The 24,001-nt window shown below is 36.5% G+C and overlaps 1 protein-coding gene across 1 annotated transcript in view; it reads left to right on the forward strand.

Annotated features, from left to right (window-relative positions):
- The window catches only part of LOC588766 (phosphatidylinositol 3-kinase regulatory subunit gamma), a 46,413-nt gene extending 27,186 nt beyond the window's left edge, over positions 1-19,227 (forward strand). Inside the window, exons 12-20 of the mRNA XM_030996834.1 lie at positions 2,956-3,051; positions 5,033-5,213; positions 6,445-6,567; positions 8,691-8,809; positions 10,849-11,025; positions 11,753-11,815; positions 13,136-13,294; positions 18,472-18,667; positions 18,707-19,227. Of these exons, the coding sequence (XP_030852694.1) occupies positions 2,956-3,051; positions 5,033-5,213; positions 6,445-6,567; positions 8,691-8,809; positions 10,849-11,025; positions 11,753-11,815; positions 13,136-13,294; positions 18,472-18,667 (1,114 nt within the window). The 3' untranslated portion in view covers positions 18,707-19,227. The remainder of the gene's footprint in view (positions 1-2,955; positions 3,052-5,032; positions 5,214-6,444; positions 6,568-8,690; positions 8,810-10,848; positions 11,026-11,752; positions 11,816-13,135; positions 13,295-18,471; positions 18,668-18,706) is intronic.
- The last annotated feature ends 4,774 nt before the right edge of the window (positions 19,228-24,001 follow it).

Here is a 24,001-nt window from a genome sequence, read left to right on the forward strand (position 1 = left end):
CAGTAACTAATAAGTAACAAGACATGGTGGTATACAAATAAAGTATATTGCTCCTTCTTAATGACGACGGTTAAAGAGAAGGTTGAGTTCTGGGAAGAGGTGAAAAATATTTTGTGAGCGTTATCATTCTTATTATGCAAGTGTGGAAGAACATCAGATAAGACATGTTCCCTGAAAAGCATGGCTCTTCAAATGCCTTCATATTCTAAATATGTCATGTAACATCATAAAAATCCGGGTAGTATTTTTACCCCATGTGTTCGTGTAGTCCCATATACATCTTTCTGTGTACAGTGTTTGTAACGTTACCAAGACTTGGCCAATTTTCTTATCATTTTGATGATTCCAGAGCCTTGCAATACACACAAATTCTTATATGCTAGATGATCAACCTTTTCTGGTCGATTCCACACCGTTTCTTTCAAAATACAATCACATGACCAGAACTCAACTTCATCTTTAAAGTTGTCATAGCGATAGATGCTAAATAAAAATGTGCCTTTTTTAATACACATGATCTGTTTGTATGCAATGGTTGGAATCAACATCACGTTTAAATATTGCCTTCAGTACAGCAAGTATAATTTGTATTCATCTCAATAATGTTGTGTAAATTTAACTGTTAGTTATGGCCGAATAAAGCTTTCAATGTACACCATAAAAATATGTTATGTATCTTCATTTTAGCATTACTATAATTATATTAAAATCTTATGTCTTTACACATTTACAAGTTATCACGTACTGACGTAGGTCATGCAATACACAGGCACTGTAGAACACAACTTATTTACAAGAAGTTACAATCACTTTTTTTTTTAAACTTTACAATTGCATGCAGTACCAAAATAAGAATACTGAAAAACACTGCATTATGGACAAGTATGAATCAAGTAAGATGTTAAATTAATTCACTACTGTTATTCATTATAGTTTACTGATACAACAATTTTTAATATTTTTTTTAATTTATTTCTTTTTATTTCTCCACTTTCCCTTTAGCCATGTACCTTCATGTTGTTATATATGTTAAAGGTGTCGCTCTGGACCTATAACATATGATAAGACAAAAAATCCACCAGTTATTTCTGATTTCTATCAAATTTTTAGATTTTGTGTTGTTGTTGTTGTTTGGTATTATCGGCGTTTCATTCTTTTTTAGAATATTTACGCCTTTCACTTTATTTCTTTTTTTTCTTCTATTTTTGGTACTATTTGTCAATTCATATTCATCTCTTTTTTTTGGATAATATAATCTCAGATCTACTGGTCCATGAAAACCCCTCACCGCAATTGGCACCTTCCTGCCAGACCGGCGCGGTACATTGCGCAATCTTCTCGGCCATCATTGGCCTAGGCAACTCTGGTGCCGGTGAGAGGATTCTGGGGTAGATCTTTTGAGTCTCTTGTTTGGGGTTTACCGTCCTCAATCCGTCTTTACTCTTTCTTACCTTTTCTCTTCTAGTATTTTTCCATTTTGTAAAACCTTATTTTTCTATCAAAGTGGGTATCAACATCTTAGGGCATTTGGTTGTCGTGCGATATGTGCCAAAAAAAAATGTGGATTTAGTAATTCCTTTTTGAATGAAACATGGATTTAGCTTCTTTTGGAATTGAATGGATTTAGCTCCTTTTGGAATGAAACTGTAATAATGTTGTTTACTTTCTTTTCGAAAGGTTATATTTATGTGTGATTTCACTATTATTATTTAAAAGGAAAGGTTTGCTGCTAAATTTGAATAAAATTTCAGTGACTTTATTGAGAAAATATGATTTATTTTTTATTTTTTAGGTACAATAACATGTTTCATTCCAAAAGGAGCTAAATCCACGAAAATAAAAAATCAAAAAATTTAGTAAACATCAGAAAAGCCGAAGGGAAGATTTTTTCTTATCATTATTGGCAGATAATCAGGTCCATGCAGGGTGACACCTTTAACATATATAACAACATGAAGGTATACATGGCTAAAGGGAAAGTGGAGAAATAAAAAAGGCAATTTACTCAGAAGTACCCAAAGTGGATTTGGCTCCTTTTGGAATGAAACTCTTCACATATTATAAAAGGAAGACAAGTAATATAAAAGGAAAAACGAAGGCCCACGTCATTTACATAGAAGGTAGGTGGACAGATAACCTCGATGTTTTTAATCTAATTTCATCTGATCATTCCACAGCTTTGTTCCTACAAACGAAATACAAAATTGCCCTTGCGTTGTCTCACATATTGGTTGATAGATAGAGTAAGCCACTTTCTTTACACTGTAGAAGTAATCAACTGGGTCATACCAAGGAGTGTGTAGTAACTCCTTGGTCATACGACGTACAATACATACACATACACTACTACTAGGTCGAGCGTACTCGTACTCGCACTACATACACATACAGTATTCGCATATCGCGCTCAAAAACAATAGCGCTACCAGTACCACAGACCATGCAATTATGTGCAGGCCTCGCATACCATAATGTGTACAATATAAATCAGTCAGCGCGCTATAGACATGGTTCGGATATTACTTGCACGCCCATATCCGATCGTCGTCTTGGCGAAAATTCACGGTGTGCTGCCGCTTGACCGAGAGGTGGCGCTATACAATTACACTGAACACGCCTCGAAAGTAAAATTTTTGATAAATAAAATCATTTGCAGTCGAACAGGTTTTTTGCATATAAATTCACTCTAATGTAATATTTCGGATTTATATCTTCAATGATGCATTCTTAGACATTTATTGTATGTTTTTTATGTTTAGATCATAGTTTCGTTCGCTAATGTGAGTATTGACCAACACTCAACTATTCCTTTAAAACGAATTTGTTTAATCAAATTATGGAAATGCAAGCATTACTTTAAACAAACAGAACTTTTTTTGGTTTTTTGTTGTTGCAATGTGATGTTTGTGATTTTTTCATTGTTCTGATTTTTTCTTTTTTGTTTTCATCTTTTAGAGAGGAAGTAAACGAGAAGTTAAAGGACATGCCTGATGGTACATTTCTAGTCAGAGACAGCAAACAAGAACCTGGCAACTATACACTTACTCTCAGGTTAGTCCAGCTATCATTCTTTGTACAATTGAAGAGTTTAATTCCAAACGGAGCTAAATCCATTTTTGTAACTTCAGAGAAAAAAAGAATTTGTTTACCAGATTTTGTACACGCGCCTATGGACAAGTGATACGAGAAAGTGCATTTTTTCATAATTGTTTGCAAAATTTATGTTAATACTTATGTTGAAAGACGCGCTCTGAAGTAAACAATGTTCTGATGTCAATAACTCAATTTTCATCAAAAGTGGATTTAGCTCCTTTTGGAATTAAACTCTTCAATTTTACTATTAGAACGGGGGGGGGGGGGGGGGGGGGGGGGGGGGGGGGGGGCATCCAGACACTGTCCATTTGTCCATTTGCCATTGGATTAAATGAAAAATAAGCATCAAACGGACTAACCACCGTGAATACCGTCATTGATGACATTGTCCAAAGTGATTTTTTTCCCTAAGGTTTCTGAAAAATTGAATGGAAACTTTTTCAATTTACTGTTTGAAATCATCTGTTCGGACACCCCACCTGTCAGAACACACAGCGTTTGGGTAGATGCGCTATGATATAAACTGAATTCTGTTATTCCCTTAGGCTTGATATAGGAATCACCAGGGCCGGTATTCAATTCAATACTTCGCATTAGTAAGAAATTTACTAAGTAAATGGGTAAGCTAAGTAATTTACTTATCTCCTATTCAAATCGCATTTAAGACTTATAATAACTTAAGACAAAATCTAAGTAAAATACTAACTGATAAGCATTGTGACATCACACGGTCAATCAAAAGTAATGCGCAATAAATGCGCGCTAATATACATGTAGTTGTGCACAGGTTATAATACTGTGTAAGAAAACCATATGCCTGCCAATCAAGGCCTCCAAATAATTGGCTTAAGTCTGGTAAGGAGCTGTCTTAATTTAAGGGTAAAATAATAAGCAAAAAGTTTGAATTGAATACCAACATTGGCTAAGTATTTTATCTTAGCCAAATACTAAGTAAAAAGCTTAAATTTTGTACTTAAGTATGGAGTTGAATACGGGCCCTGGTTCCAATGGCTAAAGAGGAATGTACATTGTATAGTGTAGTAACAGGTTTCTCGGGGGCACTCTGTTGGTAAAAATTCAAAAGTTCAACCAAAATATTTCTCTCATTTCATGAAAATTAAGACTATTCAAAAGAGAACAATACACTGAAATGATAAAACAGTTTTTTATTTAGTGTGGACATTTGGATGGCAGATATCAGTGATTACTTTAAAGGGACTATGTCCCTTTTGCAGCCAACCTCAAATTCTGTAGAACTTTGCAGGAATTATGACTATGTCATGTATGTCCTGTCTGTGAAATTTAAACGTTAGCAGTGTCCTCATATTCAAATTATGCAAGGAAACCCGTTTACTTGCTAGACTTCACTGTCAGACACTATTGAGTGACTGACTGGCTTTTTGTCTTCTTTGGTAATAACATACATGAAAAGAGTTGTAAAGGGTACATGAGCATTTGTCTACATCAATAACCCACTTCTTGTGATGGCCAAGATTAAACTGATTAAATCTTTGCGCAGCATAAAACGTATGACCATTCGGTACAATTGTCTGAAAATCAAGACTATTACTTTTGGACTCTATAGCCCTAAAGTTGATTTGACAACTAAAAGTCGTTATTTTCCCACTTGAAGACGTTTTCAAGCCCCACCTTTTTTAGGAAAGTCTTAAATTAGTATTATCTTTCAAATGCAGTTGGAATTTAACTTTTTCATTTTTTTGGCCTGCAAATGGGACATAGTACCTTTAACTTACGATTTTAGCAACTCTCTTAATCATACTACCAAGTCATATGGATGTAAAATTTAAAACCTGAGAATCCCTGAGAAAAGAAATGTACAGATCACCAAGGTTAATTGTGATGACCTTCATGGTCATCTATAGAATATAAGCTAATTGAACTTATTAATGTTGTATTTTTTTTCTTGTTGTACCCATAGGCATGGTGGCAGCAACAAACTTATCAAGATCGTCCACAAGAACCGCATGTATGGTTTCTCCGAGCCGCTCCGGTTTCATTCAGTGGTGGAGTTAATCAACCATTATCATCACGTCTCATTAGCTCAGTACAACAACAGACTAGATGTAAGATTAACCACTCCAGTCTCGAGGAAAGAGCAGGTGAGACAAACATTCTCTTTTCAACTACTCACTTCTAGATCCTTATCAACTGATTGGTCACATGCGGTCACATGTGATTCATTTACTGAGACTATCACATGTGCCTGAAAAGGCATGCAATAGTTTCCAGTACTTTCCAATGATTTTTTAACTAAGTGATGCACAGCACGTAGCACTGTGCATCTCCGTGTGCATGCTAAAGTAAGACTATTAAATTTTGTCAGCAATAATGACACAAAACAGTTGTGAAATGAATTCATTTTCCGTCAAATAGCAAGAATCTAGGGGTTTTGTTGTATTAATAAAACAAATGATGTATGTTTTCATGTGAACATTATAAGATCTTTTTCTCTTGTTTATGCACCTGTCATGCTCAGCCTGATGGCTTTCTATAATAGATACATACAGCCATAACTTGAGTGTGGATAGATCATGAACTCATTTGCATGCATCATTTATATAATATCACTGTTCTGCAGGCACATACTCTCAATCACATTACATTGCACAAGGACACTTAGTTCTGCAGTGGGGCTTGAACCCCCAACCTTTGACACCTCTGCATTCTTTAAAGTCCGAGCCCACCCGTCATCAAGTTGGTTTCAATAAGAGCAAAAATGAGAGAAACAGATCAGTGACAGTTTGAAGAGACAGAAAGTTTTAAATTTTTAAGTTGTGACCAATCACACCTGAATTTTGCTACTCCACATGATTTCCCTTGCTAGCATGCATCCATGTTTCATATTGAAATTTCTCCGTAGAAAATATGCTGTCAAATTTGTGCCCGAGACATATGTAAGGACACTTTGTTTTAAAATCCCTTTCAGTGAAATGGATCTTTTCATTATATAACCAAGAAATAGATGTTTATATATTTTTTTTTATTTAGAAATATGTTTTATGAAGAAAAAAAAATAGAGAGCTGCTTGCAATTGAATACTTACCAAATTGGTGACTTCATGTAACTGATCACAACTGTAGAAATTCATAATACTTCTGATCCTCAGTTGTATTTTCCTCAAATATTTTGTCTTTTATTAAAACCAAGTTGATATAAGGATGGATTTCTGCTGTATAAGTGTGAATAATTTAGGTTTTCAAACTATGATATAGTTTTTAAAAGATTATATGAAAATAGTTTTGTAATACATGTAGATATATAGTTTGATTGAGCATGTATATGTATGATGTATGTCTAACAAGGTTTATTGTTTGATTGATACTTTTGCAGGACGATATACAAGACAATGACATCGGTAAGGTCATACTACAACTCAAAGACAAGAATAAAGAATATCAAGATAAGACTAAGCAGTATGATGAACTATATGAACAGTACAACAAATTAGCACAGGTCAGTGAAATCACTTTACTCTCTCTTTCTACGTATTATTATTATTATTATGTAGTAGTAGTAGTAGCAGTAGTAGTAGTAGTAGTAGTAGTGGTGGTAGTGGTAGTAGTAGTGGTAGTGGTAGTGGTAGTGGTAGTTGTAGTAGTAGTAGCAGTTGTTGTAGTTGTAGTAGTAGTAGCAGTTGTTGTAGTTGTAGTAGTAGTATTAGTAGTAGTAGTGGTAGTGGTAGTAGTAGTGGTAGTGGTAGTGGTAGTGGTAATGGTAGTGGTAGTGGTAGCGGTAGTGGTAGTGGTAGTGGTAGTGGTAGTGGTAGTGGTAGTGGTAGTGGTAATGGTAGTGGTAGTGGTAGTGGTAATGGTAGTGGTAGTGGTAGCGGTAGTGGTAGTGGTAGTGGTAGTGGCAGTGGCAGTGGTAGTGGTAGTGGTAGTGGTAGTGGCAGTGGTAGTGGTAGTGGTAGTGGTAGTGGTAGTTGTAGTAGTAGTAGCAGTTGTTGTAGTTGTAGTAGTAGTAGCAGTTGTTGTATTTGTAGTAGTAGTATTAGTAGTAGTAGTGGTAGTGGTAGTAGTAATGGTAGTGGTAGTGGTAGTGGTAATGGTAGTGGTAGTGGTAGCGGTAGTGGTAGTGGTAGTGGTAGTGGTAGTGGCAGTGGTAGTGGTAGTGGTAGTGGTAGTGGTAGTGGTAATGGTAGTGGCAGTGACAGTGGTAGTGGTAGTGGTAGTGGTAGTAGTAGTAGTACATGTAGTAGTAGTAGAATATGAACAGTACAACAAATTAGCACAGGTCAGTGTAGTCACTTTACTCTCTCTTTCTACGTATTATATGCGAGTATATTGCAGAGAAATTGCCTATTGTACCCTGGCAGTGTTTCACAAAAACTAAGATCAAATTTAATTTGAACTTAACTATGGCAGGCCGTTCATGCCACTGTTTACTCAGTACTTGGCTCTCACTAGTATGATCTTTAGATGATTATTTTTTCCTTCAATAATGAATTATCAAAAAATGTAAATTCTATAGATTTGTGACCATGATTTGTACGTCCCTTGAGAGACCAATGCCAGTAAATGGTGAGAGCAAACAGTGGCATGATGGCCTGCCATTGTTAAGTCCAACTTAAAGTCGATCTTAGTCTTTGTGAAACATTCCCCAAGTTTGTTTGACAAAAATATGTTACAAAATATTAATGTGCTTTTTAAGTTTAAGCAAATAAAGAACATGGAATGAAAAATTCTCCTACTTTCCTCGCATGTGCAAGGACTAGAAAAAGTTACCCGATACTGATGGCATTATCAAAACACAGGATCATTTGATTCCTTTAGATCCCATGCACTAAAATTCCTGAATGATCGCTCCAGTCCCTGACCATGTGACTCATTTCAGTGTCTCTACATGGACTAACAAGTCTGTCGACACGTACTGAAGAAGAAGAAGAAGTTATCTTGTACATGTGTAGTCCCTTTTTCCTTATAAATACTTGTCTATAGAATTTAATACAAAAATACATGTCTCCTACAGGTTAAACTTCTCACATCTCCCCTGTTTCACTCTCTCTCTCTCTCTCTCTCTCTCTCTCTCTCTTTCTCTCTCCCTCTCTCTCCCTCTCTCCCTCTTCTTCTAACTTCTGTTGTGTGCAGCTTTGTTTTTGTCTTGTTTTGTCCTGCCATGTCCTTTTGTGTGTCTTGTCCCATCCTGTCTTGTTTATCTTGTCCTGTTATGACTTGTTTTGTCATGTCTTATCTTATCTTTTTATGTAATTTTCCTGTCCTTTGTGTCCTGTTTTGTCATTCTTTTCTTTTTGTATTTTTTTTTATTATTTAGATACTTTAAAATGGCTTACGAAAATATGTTATTATATTATATCTATTTTATACTGTGATTATTAAGACACTTTAAAATGATTTATGATAATAATGTTCATATTATATGTATTCTTGGGAACCTACAAAATCAAGCTATGCTTTCCAGTAGGTTCCTGTTTCATTTCATAATTTTGATCTTACTTTGTCAACTATAGTCTTTATTGTGCAAACAATTGTTATATGAAATGAATAAATAAATCAAGCAATCAATCATAGAATGACTCCTTTTTATATCAGTGTTCCTCTTTTTATCATGTAATACAGGAAATCAAGACGAAACGTCAAGCCCTGGATGCCTTCAATGAGATAGTGACGATGTTAGAAGAACAACTCCAGATCCATACGAGCTACCATCAAGACTGCCATCCTGCAGAGAAACAAATGTAAATATCAAATCAATGGGTGGTATTCTCGAAAGCGGACTATCGTATTTGCCGCAGCGTCGCATAGGCCGCACCCCCAACTTTGACATTTCAAAGAGGGGGAAAAAAAGGAAAAAAAGAAAGAAAAAAAATAGAAAAAAATAAAACGGACAAAACAAAGTAATCGTAATTTTCCTGTAGAACACTATTTTGTTTACAAACTGATACCAAAGTAATCAATATTCTCATAAATTATAAATTTAGCAAAAAAATGATCGCAGGCAGATTTGGTATCCGATATATACCCCTACCACAATGTACGGTGTAATGCGAAATTGCATGAAATGGATACAAAGATCAGAAAATAGACTTGGTGCGACTTCGGTTGGATGCGCAATTGCGTTCGCGGCAGCTCCTTAACGGTCACTTCTTTTACTCTTTAGCGATGCATTGGCACGAACTTAGATCAAGATCTATCGGCAGATGTTGTTTTATGAAGTTTATTTTTGTCTTCATGTCAACAATGCAGGATAAAGTTCTCAGTAAGATGTGTGGAAATGTCCTGTACCATAGTGGTATAGTTATTATAGTCCCATATGTACAAATTCGTGCCGTTTTTTCATGGTTTTGACTTGCGATTCTTTACTCTTTCGGCACAAAGGCCGCACCCCGACTTTTTGATATTTTCTCTTCCAAAAATACTACGGCCTTCACGCCGGCAAATGCGGTAACTTTTGTCCATGGTTTAATCCACCGACTAAGTATGGAATGCCATAATGTGATATGTCCCAAAATTACCATAACATAATTATATCATAGTTATATTTTGTTTATTAATTATGTTATTACATTTTATTTTAATTTAGTGACAGATGAAATTATTCAAAAACATATTCATATGGACACATAGCATTCCATACTTAGTCGGTGGATTAAACCATGGTCTAAAGTTAGTCCACTTTCGAGAATACCACCCAATGTTCATAGTGGGAAGGTGTCAGAATCTTTGAGATCGGTGGATTAGGTATTGGGTAACTTTGTCTCAGATTCTGAAACAAAATCCTGGATTTAGCTCATGCTGCAATGATAATTAAATGTATAAACCTGTAGGTCAGTCAGGAATCCCATGACTTTTACAAGCCGATCGCCTGTCTGATTATCAAGATATTTATGATTGGAAATAGAAAATCAAATTTCACGTTTTCCTAACTGTTTTCATAACACTACAGTCTATTGGGGAAAATGAGTTTGGTAAAACCGGTCACTCAAAGATATTTACTTTTTTGAGGCATTTCACGATCATTTTGAAGCGCAATTTTTTTAGGGCTTCAATGTTACTCCATATCACAGACACTGATAACACGTAGAGCCATGTATCTCAGATCTAACATTGTTAAACGATGCCTTTAAAAGGGGAAAAAAAATGTTTTTTATTGTTTCTTTTAAACACGCTCTGAGACTCTTCAAAGATGATAAATTTACAGAATCTTTGAGCACAAATGAGGTTAATATAATCAAAACTTAGGAATAGATTGTTAGTGCATTGAGCTGTAAGAAAGGTTACTCAAGGATATCTTTGGTGAGATGAAATTTCATAAAGAGTTAAAGGTAAAGACCAGTATTGGAAACGCCCCAATTTCAAAAAATGAAATGGAGGCTCATATTACCAATCATGTGAAAGAATATGTTTTGAATAATACATGATGATAAAAATTTTGCCGGGAAACCGCCTACTAATTGATATATTTGGTAAATTAGTTTATCTATTGGTATGTGAGAGATAAAAACGCACGTGTCGTGCACATGTGCGTAGTCCCATATACATCTTTCTGTGCACAGTGCTTGTAACTTTATGAAGACTGGGCCAAATTTCTTATCATTTTGATGATTCCAGAACCTTGCAGTACATCTATGCTAGATGATCAACCTTTTCTGATCGATTTTACAATGTTTCTTTCACAATGCAATCGCATGACCCTAACTGGTCTTTATCTTTAAACTTTGCACTCTGTATATACATGAATCTTTGAATGATCTGATGGATTGTACTCACTCTCCAGGCTGCTTCAGAACTACGAACGACTGGAGAATCGTCGACAGGAAGTGAAAGATAGCAGAGAAAACCTGGAAGAACAGCTGAAGAAAGAGGTGGAGGAGAGTAGAGAGTGTGACAGAACTATGAACAGCCTAAAGCCTAATATCCTGGACCTACGCAATCTCAGAGATACTTATGTTGTGTAAGTAGACTGTGACGGAACTATGAACAGCCTAAAACCTAATATCCTAGACCTAGGCATGTTGTGTAAGTAGAGTGCGACAGGACTGTCGATCACAAGGTCCGCGGTTCGTGTACCGCCACGGCACTAATGTCCTTTGGCAAGACATTGATCTACATTCGCCACTCTCCACCCAGGTGTTAAATGGGTACCCAGTAAGATGCGCAAGCCAACGTAGTATGCTTAGCAATTTGACTTTAATCTGTCAAAGTCCAATTCCTGCAAACAGAGGTTTTGCAATTTGGAGGCCTCGTCATGGGTAGGCATTTGAAGACTATTTTTTTTTACATGTGCAGTAGTAGTTTGAACACTCAAACTAATTTGCAATCTGCAGGTAAAATACCTGCATGAGAGTCCTCAAACACGCTCTATTCTACATGTACATGTAGGTGATTGATTATTTACTGCCTCTGCATCAAGATTGTGGAATGGTCTTCCCAAAATCCTTCGCTCTTTTCACCAGTTATCCACTTTCAGAACTCAACTAAAGAAATACCTATTTCAGATTGCTTACAATTAGTCACTGTTTTTTTGTCTTTCCCTGTTAGAATCATGAACTGACAATTTTGGTAGTTTGTCAGTCTCATCAGCGCCTTTGATTAGGCAACTAGATATTGGCGCTTTATGAATTAATGGATTGGATTGGATTGAATCTTTACCATATTAATACTGTTGTTCTTTGATACAGCTGGCTGGCTAGGAAAGGTGTCAAACAAGACAAGATCAACAGCTGGTTGGAGAGTCAGGATGGGTAAGCTTAAGAATAATTTGACTTCTTGGTCCTGATCAGCACTAATGTCCTTTGGCAAGACATTGATCTACATTTGCCACTCTCCACCCAGGTGTTAAATGGGTACCGGTAGGAAGGAATTCCTTTAAATGCCTCGAGCGTCAAAATCGGCAGCCTAGCATAGCCGTGTAATGTTGAAGCGCCTTGAGGACCTTGCAAGGTCGATACGTGCCCTATATAAGAATCCAATATTATTATTATTATTATCATCTAGTGCCGTCCCTTTGGAAGGGTGTGGTGGCTATGCCCCTCCATCGCTTTCTGTCATGTACCCTTGCTCTAACCTCTCCATAGTTAAGACCAGTCCATTTCTTGACATCATCAAATTAAGTGATTCGCTGTCTACCCCTTTCTCGTTTACCCTCTACCATTCCTTCCAGCAAGTTGTTCTGCAATCCTCCTCCTCTCATCACATAACCAACATACACTTATTACATATCCTCATACATGCACTTTAATTTAATATGTGGGAGCTTTGACAACAATCGTGCCTTGTTTCTGTAGACATCTGTACAAATTCAATATCAGAAAAATTGCCCAATTTTGTCCAGACCAAAACAAATCATGCTGACACTATGCATCTTTTTCAAGGAAAGGAAAAAAGAATTCAACTTGAAATGTCAGTGCTTTAAATTTGAGCGAATGTATATTCAATTTGGAAGGAGCGTGTAGTAATGACCAGGCATGAAGATTTAGACTAAAGTGTTGTTTATGTAGAGATGTTGTGGTCTTAGTGGATAAGTCAACCGACTGCAGATCACAAGGTATGGGGTTCAAGTCCCGCCACGGCACTAATTTCCTTTGGCAAGACTTTAATCTACATTCGCCTCTCTCCACCTGGGTGTAAATGGGTACCTGATATGCTTGAGCGCTAGTTACCTTGGCTGCTCGGCTACGACCAGGGTAATATGTGTAAAGCGCCATGAGCGTCGGAGCCTGGCGTATACCAGCGCTATATAAATATCCATATTATTATATTTTTTAAAATTATTATTATTATTTATGCAGTAGGCTTGCAGGTGCACCATGTGAGAGAGAGAGGATTGAGGAGTCCTGAAAAGGACTCTCTGTAATCTTTCTTGAGGGTGTGTAGCCCTGAAGGACTGTTGTTTGTGTGGTCTTGAAAAAGACTGTTGGTTATCTTTCTTAGCTTATAGTTCTAAGGAGAACTACCGGTATAGCACCGGTTGGAGAGGATAGGTAGTGGGAGTGGCTCCACGTTTCGAACAGGTTGACTATCAGTCGTCAGGTTATTATTGTTGTTTATATTTCCTTTATCAGACCTGGAGAGAAGGAGGTGCAATATCACAACAACGAGTCTCTGTGGCTCCTACCGGATACTAACAGAGCTAAGGCTGAGCAGCTTCTCTATGGCAAGGCTAAAGGTACATTCCTCATACGCAGGACCAGGGAACAAATCGACTGGGCTTGCTCCATCGTGTAAGTACTTTCATTCTTCATCTTCATCTTCTGGGGGGTGTTTCACAAAGATCCTAAGTTGAACTTATCTCTAAGTTGGACTTAACGATTATAGAAAGCCATTAGCATCTATGAAAATATTTTGTAAAAGTTATTTTGAAAGGCATAAAATGTTGATTCAAATCATTCATATTGTCTATTATCAATGTTCTTGATGTGGAATTTATAAAAAGTCTAAAATATTTGAATTTTTGCTTTTGAATATATTTTATTTCAAGGCTACAAATGGCTCTCCATAATTTTAAGCCCAACTTAGGGTTAAGTTTGACTTACGGTAGGATCTTTGTGAAACACCCCCTTGGTGTCCTCTAATGATACCGATGCTTCTTATCATGTCCAATCCATTCAGACCATAATGTATTGTCATCAGCACTGCACATGGTTTTTTGAAATCCTGCTGATCCAAACCCTATATAAATACTTAAAGGGATAATTGAGGTCTGTTGCAGAGGGCAGCCACAAAATAATTTTGTTGTCAAGATAATGAAAAACTGAGTGTCAAATTTGAAAGAATATACAATTTAAATGACAAAATCATCTTTGTTTGATCATAATCGGTAAAGAGACGGCTGAAATTTCCATAAATATAACCATTTCTAATATTTGTGATGCCCCACATATATTCGTTGGTTTTAAAAAACGAGATAGCGCCTTATACAGGTACGTTTTATTCCAGCCAATGTCAATATTGGCTTTTTGTTGGCTTTCTCGTGTTGGTTATAATACGCACAACCAGCAGGCCTGTGTGTTGTTATTATTATTAATTAACTAATAAATGATGGTCACCATATTTTTTTGAAAGTGGAGCTGAACTGGTATGATCGTATCAATCTAAATTCACACATTTGGGGGTCTAAAATGACCTTCATAGCAATTTTGGGTTCTAAAAGGGCACTAGAAATGTCATAAACAAGAATAAGAGCAATAACCATGCACTTAAACTATCCCCTTAATACATTAGGAAATTACGTTCAGCCAATTACTTGTTAAATTCAGAATAATGAGTTGAAGTTCAAGGTCAAGTGCAAAGATACATCCCTAGAATTCAAGATGACGATTAAAACAAAATTCCATGGCAAAAACAGTGCTTTTGTGTGAATTGATAGCAAGAGTGGAAAGGGGCCTGCTAAAACCCCTATCAGTATTCTGGGTTTTTTTTAATGTACAGATGTGGGAGAAGCATTTCACACTTACAGGTGTACCATCATTTTTTATTGCTTTTTAATGTGACATACCTACGTTGGGCTTTAATAAGCTCCTGGGGAAATGGAGATGGTGCACATTCTTTGCTTGTACGTAAATCTCAGGACTAGTGTTATAGTACAGTCAAACCTGTCTATAGCGACCGCCCAAGGTAAACACAAAAAGCGGTCTTTGTAGGCAGGTGGTCTTTGTAGACAGGTTCCTTTAGTACATTTGTTTGTTAAATCATGCCTTTATTTCATATAAAAGGAATACACGTTTACATTCAATACCAGGTCCATGTTTCCTTTCCGAAACCATGGCAGGTCGCACTACATTATAACACATATACAAACAATAATGCATTACAGTTACAAATAAATATCAATCATGCACAATAACAATTATATATTGATCATGTATAGATACAATTATACATTAATCATTGATCTGTATACATTATATTCATATAGAAATCATGTATAATAACAATCATTAATCGTGCCTGCATTAATCATGCATAGGTTGGCAACATAAATTAATTACAGAAAACAAATTAAAGGGATTATAATTTTCTGGGCATGTGGGTAAAGGCTGGGAGTAGGAAACGATGTAGGAAAATGTGAAAAAGATGAGAAAGTAGAGGGTACATTATAGGTTGGAGATAAAGTGTAAACGAGTGAAAACAAGTCATTCCACTTGAAATGGACGTAGTGGAAGAAAAGGATAATGTAGGGGGTCCGAGGTAAAGAGAGAAGAGGGGAGAAGAGGACGAAGAAGAAGACAAAGACGAAATGAGGCAAAGAAGAAGAGGAAGAGGAAGAAGAGAGAGAAGAAGCGTTGAAGAGAATAGAGTGTTAATCAGAGGTCAAGGTATTCCACATCCTTCCACTGTGATTCTTTTCTTGCATTGAATATGACAAAGGATGACACAACTGCGTACCTACTTATGGTCTGAAAGAAACTATTCGGGCGAAGAGGGACTGAACATTTCCTGAGTACCCACTTTAGCCGATTTGTGTTGTCCCTATTTATTTGCCCCCTTGCTCCTATCTCAATAGCATGGTATGTCACACTGTAACCATTGTTTCTTACTTCGGCCACAAGTTCTTTGTACCGGTCGAGCTTTCTCGTGTGAGCAGCATTGGTGTTTGTCTCAAAGGGCACTGTTAGTTCGATCATTAGCATTTGTTTCATTGATTCCCAAATAATGACGAGATCTGGGCGTTGAGAAGTTACGTAAATATGGGATGGGATGGTTCCGCCCGCAACGGTGAAACCCTGAATATCGGCATAAACTTGTTCGTGAGGGAGGGACTCTTTCACAGTTCGATAAATATACCTGAGAATATTATTGTGCCTCCATTCGTATCTATCAAGAAATGTTGAACAGTTTGATAGAATGTGGTGGAGGGTGCCAGTGGTAAGTGGGCAGAAAGGGCACTTGTTTGTCAGTCTTTTCCCCCACCTGTAAAGATTTGCGTATGATGGCAAAGAGTCAATACATGAGTTGGTTACAAAGCTTAATACTCTCTTAGGTAGATTGTACATTATGGATTTCCATGTGAGGTTTTCGTCTTCCAGAGTCAGTAGTTTCACAAACTGGCCTTGGCAAAGTAATGGTTCAACGGACTTTTCCCAGTACGTTGATGCATCATCTTCTAACACATTTTTGACACTCTTCTTGACTACCTTCCATGAACTATTATTAACATCTACCGTATCCTCTACTCTATTAAGATTTAGTTGACATTGAACAATAGACGAGGTCTTCTGTGACCATCGTGATTCTCTTTCGAGAGTACAATCCAGTGCGTGGTTCACCAAGGAGTCCCCTTTGACTCTAGATCTTGTGAGTGCTAGAGTGTGGCTCTGCCAATATATATCAGACATTTGTGGTATATTCATTCCTTGGGTCATATGTACTAAGGCAACATTTGCCCCACGGGATGGGATTCCCAGCCACTTTTTGACGAACCGTCTAGATAGAAGGTCGAGTTCGTCTAAGTTGGTCTTGTGGAGGGAATGGACTGTTAGGAGAAAGCGAACAGATGGTTGCATATATCTAGTATATATAGCCACCTTAAATTCAGGTCTTACCAATGATCGATCTATTCTTTCTAGCTTTGTTTTAATTTCACTGTAGACGTATTGGAAAACTTCAGATGTTTTACCACTGAAGCAAATTTGGGCCCCTAGGAAACGATGAGGTTTTTCTCTGAGTGTTCTAATACTAGTTTCATTGCCAAGGTAAAATGGGATCTCTCTTGGTGAACCACTGCTGACTGACAGACTACAACATTTAGACGGTTTTAGTATAAGGCCCATGGATGAACTATATTGGTGCAGTTTACTGATTATCTTCTGATGTTGTAGCTTATTGCATGTAATGAGATTAAAATCATCAGCGTAAGGTGTCGTTATCACCTTAGTACCATTTAGATTGTATCCATATTTATCCTTGAGTTCGGCCAAATATTCAAGTAGGGGGTTGAAACATGCGAGGAAAATAACAGGCGAGAGGGGATCCCCCTGGAATACACCTCTCTTAAACGTGAAAGGGTTTGATGACCAATTACAACCGGCAATACTACCTTGTAGTTTGCTGTACAAATTCTCAATATACAATGAAACATTTTGCGGTACATCAAATCGTTTAAGCGAGTGTGAAATGATATCGTGGCTAACACTACCAAAGGCATCGGCTATATCAAAAAAGGTTATGTGGACGGTACGTTTTCTATACCGGCTATCTGCGATAATCTCTTGAACTACTTGATTGTGTTCTATGCACCCATTTATACCGTAAATAAAAGCCTTCTGAACCGATTTATCAACAAACTTGTTCTCTACGAGGTATTCAACCAACCGGTTTGCCAAAATTTGGTGAAATACTTTGCTCACGCATGAAGTGAGTGAGATCATTCTGAAATTTTCGGGTAGGGAAGTGTCTCCGTCTTTGTGTATAAGGGAAACACGAGAGACAGACCAATTATCGGGTGGATCATTACTTTCGAATAGTATACGAGAATACAAAGTAGCTAGACAGTGGTGAATACAAGGTACATTACGTAACAACCCATACATTAAGCAATCTGGACCAGGGGCCGAAGATGCTTTTTTCATCTGAAGAACTGATTTAACTTGCTTTGGTGTAATTGGATTTAGATTGAATTCACTTTTAGTGGGTTCATTTACGGAAACATAAGGAAACCAGTGTAACTGATTAAAGTCTAATGTAACTTTCTGAGAGTAATGTGACATACCTACGTTGGGCTTTAATAAGCTCCTGGGGAAATGGAGATGGTGCACATTCTTTGCTTGTACGTAAATCTCAGGACTAGTGTGATAGTACAGTCAAACCTGTCTATAGCGACCGCCCAAGGTAAACACAAAAAGCGGTTCTTTGTAGGCAGGTGGTCTTTGTAGACAGGTTCCTTTAGTTCATGTTTCAATGAGAAACTATTTTCAAGGGAAACAAAAAATGTGGTCTTTGTAGACAGGTTCCTTTAGTTCATGTTTCAATGAGAAACTATTTTCAAGGGAAACAAAAAATGTGGTCTTTGTAGACAGGTTCCTTTAGTACATGTTTCAATGAGAAACTATTTTCAAGGGAAACAAAAAATGTGGTCTTTGTAGACAGGTTCCTTTAGTTCATGTTTCAATGAGAAACTATTTTCAAGGGAAACAAAAAATGTAGTCTTTGTAGACAGGTTCCTTTAGTACACGTTTCAATAAGAAACTATTTTCAAGGGAAACAAAAAATGTGGTCTTTGTAGACAGGTTCCTTTAGTTCATGTTTCAATGAGAAACTATTTTCAAGGGAAACAAAAAATGTGGTCTTTGTAGACAGGTGGGTTCTAAAACAGGTTTGACTGTACGTCTAATGCGCTTAAAGATGGTTATCCTTATCATTGTAACTCACTTCAACTCCACTATTTCTTGTTTGGTTGCAGGGCCAAGGACCAGGGTGAGGTGTGCCACTGTAAGATCAACTACACTTCAACGGGCTATGGGTTTGCAGAGCCCTACAACCTGTATGGGTCCCTCCTAGAGCTGGTACTGGCCTACCAACAGATCAACTTGGCCCAGCATAACGAGGAGCTCGACACCATGTTAGAGTATCCTGTATATGGGCCACAGCCACGATAGGATCGACATCTACCCATCTATGGGCCACAGCCACGATAGGACGATCATCTACCTATAGATATCTGGGACTGTATACCCTGTATATGGGCCACAGCCACGATAGGACAGTCATCTACGTATAGGTATCTGGGCCTGTATTCAATTCAGTACTTGAATCGTATTAGTAGTTTACTCAGCATTTAGCTTAGCTAAAAACAAAAAGTAAAATGGCTCAAGTCTTATTCAGATCACATCTAAGTATTCTACTTCAGTAAGCCAACTTTTAGGCAAAATACTTTGAACTGATGGCCATTTTGATGTCACATACCAAATCAAAAAATTATGTGCTTCAAGCTGATATAATTGTGTGCAGCATTTTATGACCTATCAGTATGAGTATGAAAAAAACCATGTGCCTGCCATTCAAGCCCTCCAAAATAATTAGTTGAAGCCAACTAGGGAGCTGTCCTAAATTTAGAGTAATCAGTAATTTGCCTTAGCCTAAAACTTGGTAAAATGCTTGTATTTATGACTGAAGTATTGAATTGAATACTAGCCCAGACCTGGAATGAACATATGAAGTGGATATTGTTCATGGTTATCATTGAATGAAAATTGTATTTGTATGGAATTGAATCTTGTATGAATTGCATTTGTACATTTAATCATGCAATTATCAGAGTTATATTGTTGGAAAGATATTTTTTTGAGTATAGGATCAAATATTGTATCATTATTTGAGTTACGTGCTGTACAAATTAGTCAAATACAAGTCTATTTTATTTTTCTGTAGGCTTAGTTTCTCTCCAGATAAATGAATGTTATTTGAAGAGCATAAGCTGCAACTCTAACGGTTTTCTTGTCTTCATTGCGTCTTAATGTATAGAGCTATAAACGGAGGTGTTTGTTATGTATAGACTTTGCAGGCAAATGATTCTAATCATTCTTTTAGGTGATATGTATTCTGTGCATCCTTTTTTTTCTCTTCTTTTCTTTTGTATAGTAAGAGTGGTGATGTGTGACGTCATCAAATATCTATTTTTAGAATTTCTCTTTTTTTTTCTTCATCTTCCGAAAGAGCATCAAAAATAATGTCTGAATGCCGAAAACCAATTGAATATGTTAAGTGTTGGCTGAGATATCTGTATGACCATCTGAATAAAACAAATATCTTACAGGAACTCAGTGTTATTTGCTCTGGCTCCTAACCATTACGAGCCAGAGCATATAACACTGAGTTCATATAGGAAATATATGTATTCAGATGGTCATATCTCAGCCAATACTGAACATATTCAATTGGTTTTCGACATTTGGACATTATTGTTTATGCTCTTTCAGAAAAAGAAGAAAAAATTAAGAAATTTTAAAAATAGATATGTATGACGTCACAGCTTCAGTACTCTATTGCCCTTTCAATATACAATTCTATTGATTTTTGCTGCGATAAGCTATCATATTCAGACTCTTTCAGGAGCATCGATAATAGTAGCATCTAAGTTATCCAAAGCTGTATTGATTTATGCCAAGTAATAATGTAGGGTTCTTAATATATTCAAAAATTATATGCTATACATGATGTTGTGTTGGCATGTTATGAAATGATAAAGTGATGTTATAAGGGTCCAACAAGAATGTTATCTTGTTTGCCATTGTAATTCCATTTGAAAGGATGAACTGGAGACTCCTTAGACAAATGGAGGAAGTTCCATTATATTTTTAGTATTTTAAAATTTATTCATAAATTAACTACAGTATTGGGAGCAGGCTTTATCATTAAATAGCAGATATTGATATTGGAGACAGACAGATATAGTATGAAATGAAGAAAATACAGTATATAGCATGAAATTAATTTTAAAAAGATTTATGACTGAAAGTGTTTACAAATTATGAAGGATGCAGACTAAAACGCAAATACATTGTAGTTTGGAAACTAGTATAGCATGTGTATCAAAAGGTTCTTTTGGTTCATCATGCATACCTGCCAACATTTGAAAATAAGAAATCTGTACCCTTAACAGGCGATCGCACGGCCTAACCATGGCCATACAGTATATGCAGAGGCAGTGTAACTGCCAATACACAGTAAATCTGTACAAAAAAGCGAATCAAGGCACATTGTGAAACGAGCCAAAATTGGCTTTAAAACAATAAAAATAGATTTGGTCATTCAGAATTTTGACAAATCTGAATATTCTGAATTGTTAGTAAATCAGAATATTCTGATTAAATTGTAACAATTGGCAGGCATGATAATGTATGCTTCTAATTTTGTAATCATGTCAACAGGTTTTATTCTTTTATTTTTGTTCAACCATCTTCTTCATGTCTTTGTCTTTCCCTCGTAATTCTATCTAAAGTGTACTCATTACCAAAGAACCTTTTGTTTTATTGGTTTTTCTCGTCGCTATACTATATTCAAGATGAGCTTGATATAAAGAGATACAGTATTAAAAAATTTCGACTCTCAATTAACATTAAAAAGACTTGCGAGTAGACTAGTCGTAGACCAAGCGTTAACCGATAGAATACCAGATAACATTTTTTTAGGTTGATTTTACACCAATTTTTTCTTCAGGTGATTGGTGTACTTTAATGGCTGTTTCCACTTAGCAATATATAAATAAAAAGAAATAAATTAACGTACTGGTTATTAGATAGCTGAAGACCGTTGATCTTTAAGCTAACTAGTTCAAAATATGATGTAGTGCTTGTAGTAGTGAACCATTCCTGAAACTAATATAATGGGCTCGTTTTGTTACCTTATGCATCAAAAACAATATGTCCATCCAAGATACATATATGTATGTTATATATGTGTGTATGTATGCATACAAACATCATATTAATGTAGAATATACTCAGATTATGCAATCTGAGAGGTCAATTTATACTATAGTAAAACAATTTTGCTAATAAAAAGAATGACTTAATGCAAAACTTATATAATGTTGTACTGCTTTTTGTTTCCTCCGTTTTATTTAATATTTGTAAATTATAAGATACACCGTACATGTTATATCACTATATCCAGGCTCATATGTTCCATCCTTGAATGTGGACCTCTGAATCGGTATCAAAACAAACCAGATAGGGCTCAAACATTCAAGCATGTCAGAATGAACTGATTAGAATTTGGCTGTAAGATGTCAAAGGTCAAGCCATTTTTTCCCAACAAAGTACCGGTACAAAGAACCATGAAAGCAATATGTCTGGATTGTCAAAATGTTGTTAAAACTAGTACATAAACTTAATTTATTAAATGACTTTAAATGAACAAGACATAAACAGATTTTCTATAATGTACGATTTATTCAATTTTTAGCAATACAAAATATTCATTTCCGATATTCCTTTCATTATCATGAAAGCAAGGTGGGCTTTTCAGGTGCATTCATACAAATAAAGACATCAAACTTCTACCAGCTTCAACATTTTAACAGCATACAGTGGTGAACATATACCTGTAGCTATTAAACATTTCTTTCCATGATAAGCAATTTGATTGATTTCATCCTCAATTATAATACCTGAGATACAATTGCTATGTAGAGGTGTTGTGGTCAAGTGAATACGTCACAGAACTGTGAATCACACGGTTCACATGATTCAAGTCCCACTGCAGCGCTAACGTCCTTTGGCAAGACATTGATCTACATTTGCCACTCTCCGCCCAGGTGTAGTCAATGGATACCTCGTAGGATATTATCCCTTGAATGCTTTAAGGGCCTTAGGGCAGCTGTGTTAAAGCCAGGGTAATAATGCTACTTTGTCAGCACTTTGAGTATCCCTGGGATGGATACATGTTCAATATAAATGTAGCTATCATTATTATGCTAATGAGTAACAGAGATTTCCCATGATAATACACCTCCATTATTGCACTAGTCTTTTCTTCACATTGCGTGCGATGTGGGATGACCCACACAAGAGGCAGACCAAGAAGTCCAGGGCAGATCAGACTGAAGCAGGATTTCTCATAGGGAAGCAAGGGGACACACCATCCTACGCATCCAAGTTTCTAAGACAATCCCAAATATTGAGATAATTACATCAATGGAAAGCTTTTAACCCCCAGAATAACACTAAATGGTGTCTAACTGACAAAAACAAGTTAAGAATGGTGATTTTATGCGATTAAACTCTACCAAACTATCTAAGTCTGAAACCCGGAAGTGCATGTAGAGTCGGGCCTCTATCCGTGACGTCAGGAACGGGACTCATGGGCTCAGTGAGAGTGAATGGCAGTGATATCCCTACGTAAATGCTATTCTGTCAGAGCTTGGATTTGTTGTTGTTAATGAGTATATTTGATGGATTATCTGTTTTCATTTGAATGAAGAATAAAGAAGCAACATTTTCCAGTCGCTGATTTCTTTTTATATCCTCATATTCACCTATTTGGTAGAGATTTAAGATGAGTTTACTGCTTGGGAAACAAGGTTAAATCATGCACGTATGAATAGGCAGATGCATTATCTTGTCATCAGATAAGGTACAGGAGCAGTTTTGTAAAAACGAATAGGCCTAGAACTATGATAGTACTTCACATTGCGTGCCATGTGGGATTACCCACACAAGAGGCAGACCAAGAAGCCCAGGGCAGATCAGAATGGAGCAAGATTTCTCATAGGAGAGCAAGGGGACACACCATCCTACGCATCCAAGTCAAGTCGGTCCTTTCTTCACATCTTCAAACAATTGTTCTTGTAAAGAGATAAGGCCCCAAAGGCGCCCAATAGTAGTGGTTGCACACGTCTTGCACTCCAGCCTTGCAACAGATCATTAATATTGCTTTTTTCAGTCACAGGAGATTCAATCTACTGATATTCGACCCAAGGCTCCTTTTCTAAAGTCACGTACAAGGATTTGTGCAGCTGCATGAAGATCCAATATTTCTCTTCTTGATCCTGTAAGTAAACATAATGTCAAAATGAAATCAGTCTCTCTATTGCCCTTAAAGGATAAGTCCACTCCAAAAATAATTTGCTTTTAATAGATGCAGAGAAACAAGAAATACAGAGCAACTTTTGCTAAGTAAAATCGGATAACTTATAAGGAAGTTATGAATTTTTGAAAAAGTTTGAAAAACTATGGAACAATGGAATCACTACACAATTTGCCATTTAGTTTGTGATGGTCATTGCCTCACTATTTATCAATTGCGTTAAATATACTTATCCGTATATAAAGAAAACAATTAGTAGATAGTGAGGCAATGGCGTCAGAGATTCCTGAGTGAGTTGCCAATTTGTCTTGTGATTTTCGAAGTTTTTCATGTCATTTAAAATTCATAACTTATTAGTTATTATACGTTATTAGTTATCCGATTTTGCTCAAACTTTTTTGATT

The sequence above is a fragment of the Strongylocentrotus purpuratus genome, unplaced genomic scaffold (genome assembly GCF_000002235.5).
Source record: "Strongylocentrotus purpuratus isolate Spur 01 unplaced genomic scaffold, Spur_5.0 spur5_scaffold_3, whole genome shotgun sequence".
NCBI classification, from domain to species: Eukaryota; Metazoa; Echinodermata; class Echinoidea; order Camarodonta; family Strongylocentrotidae; genus Strongylocentrotus; species Strongylocentrotus purpuratus.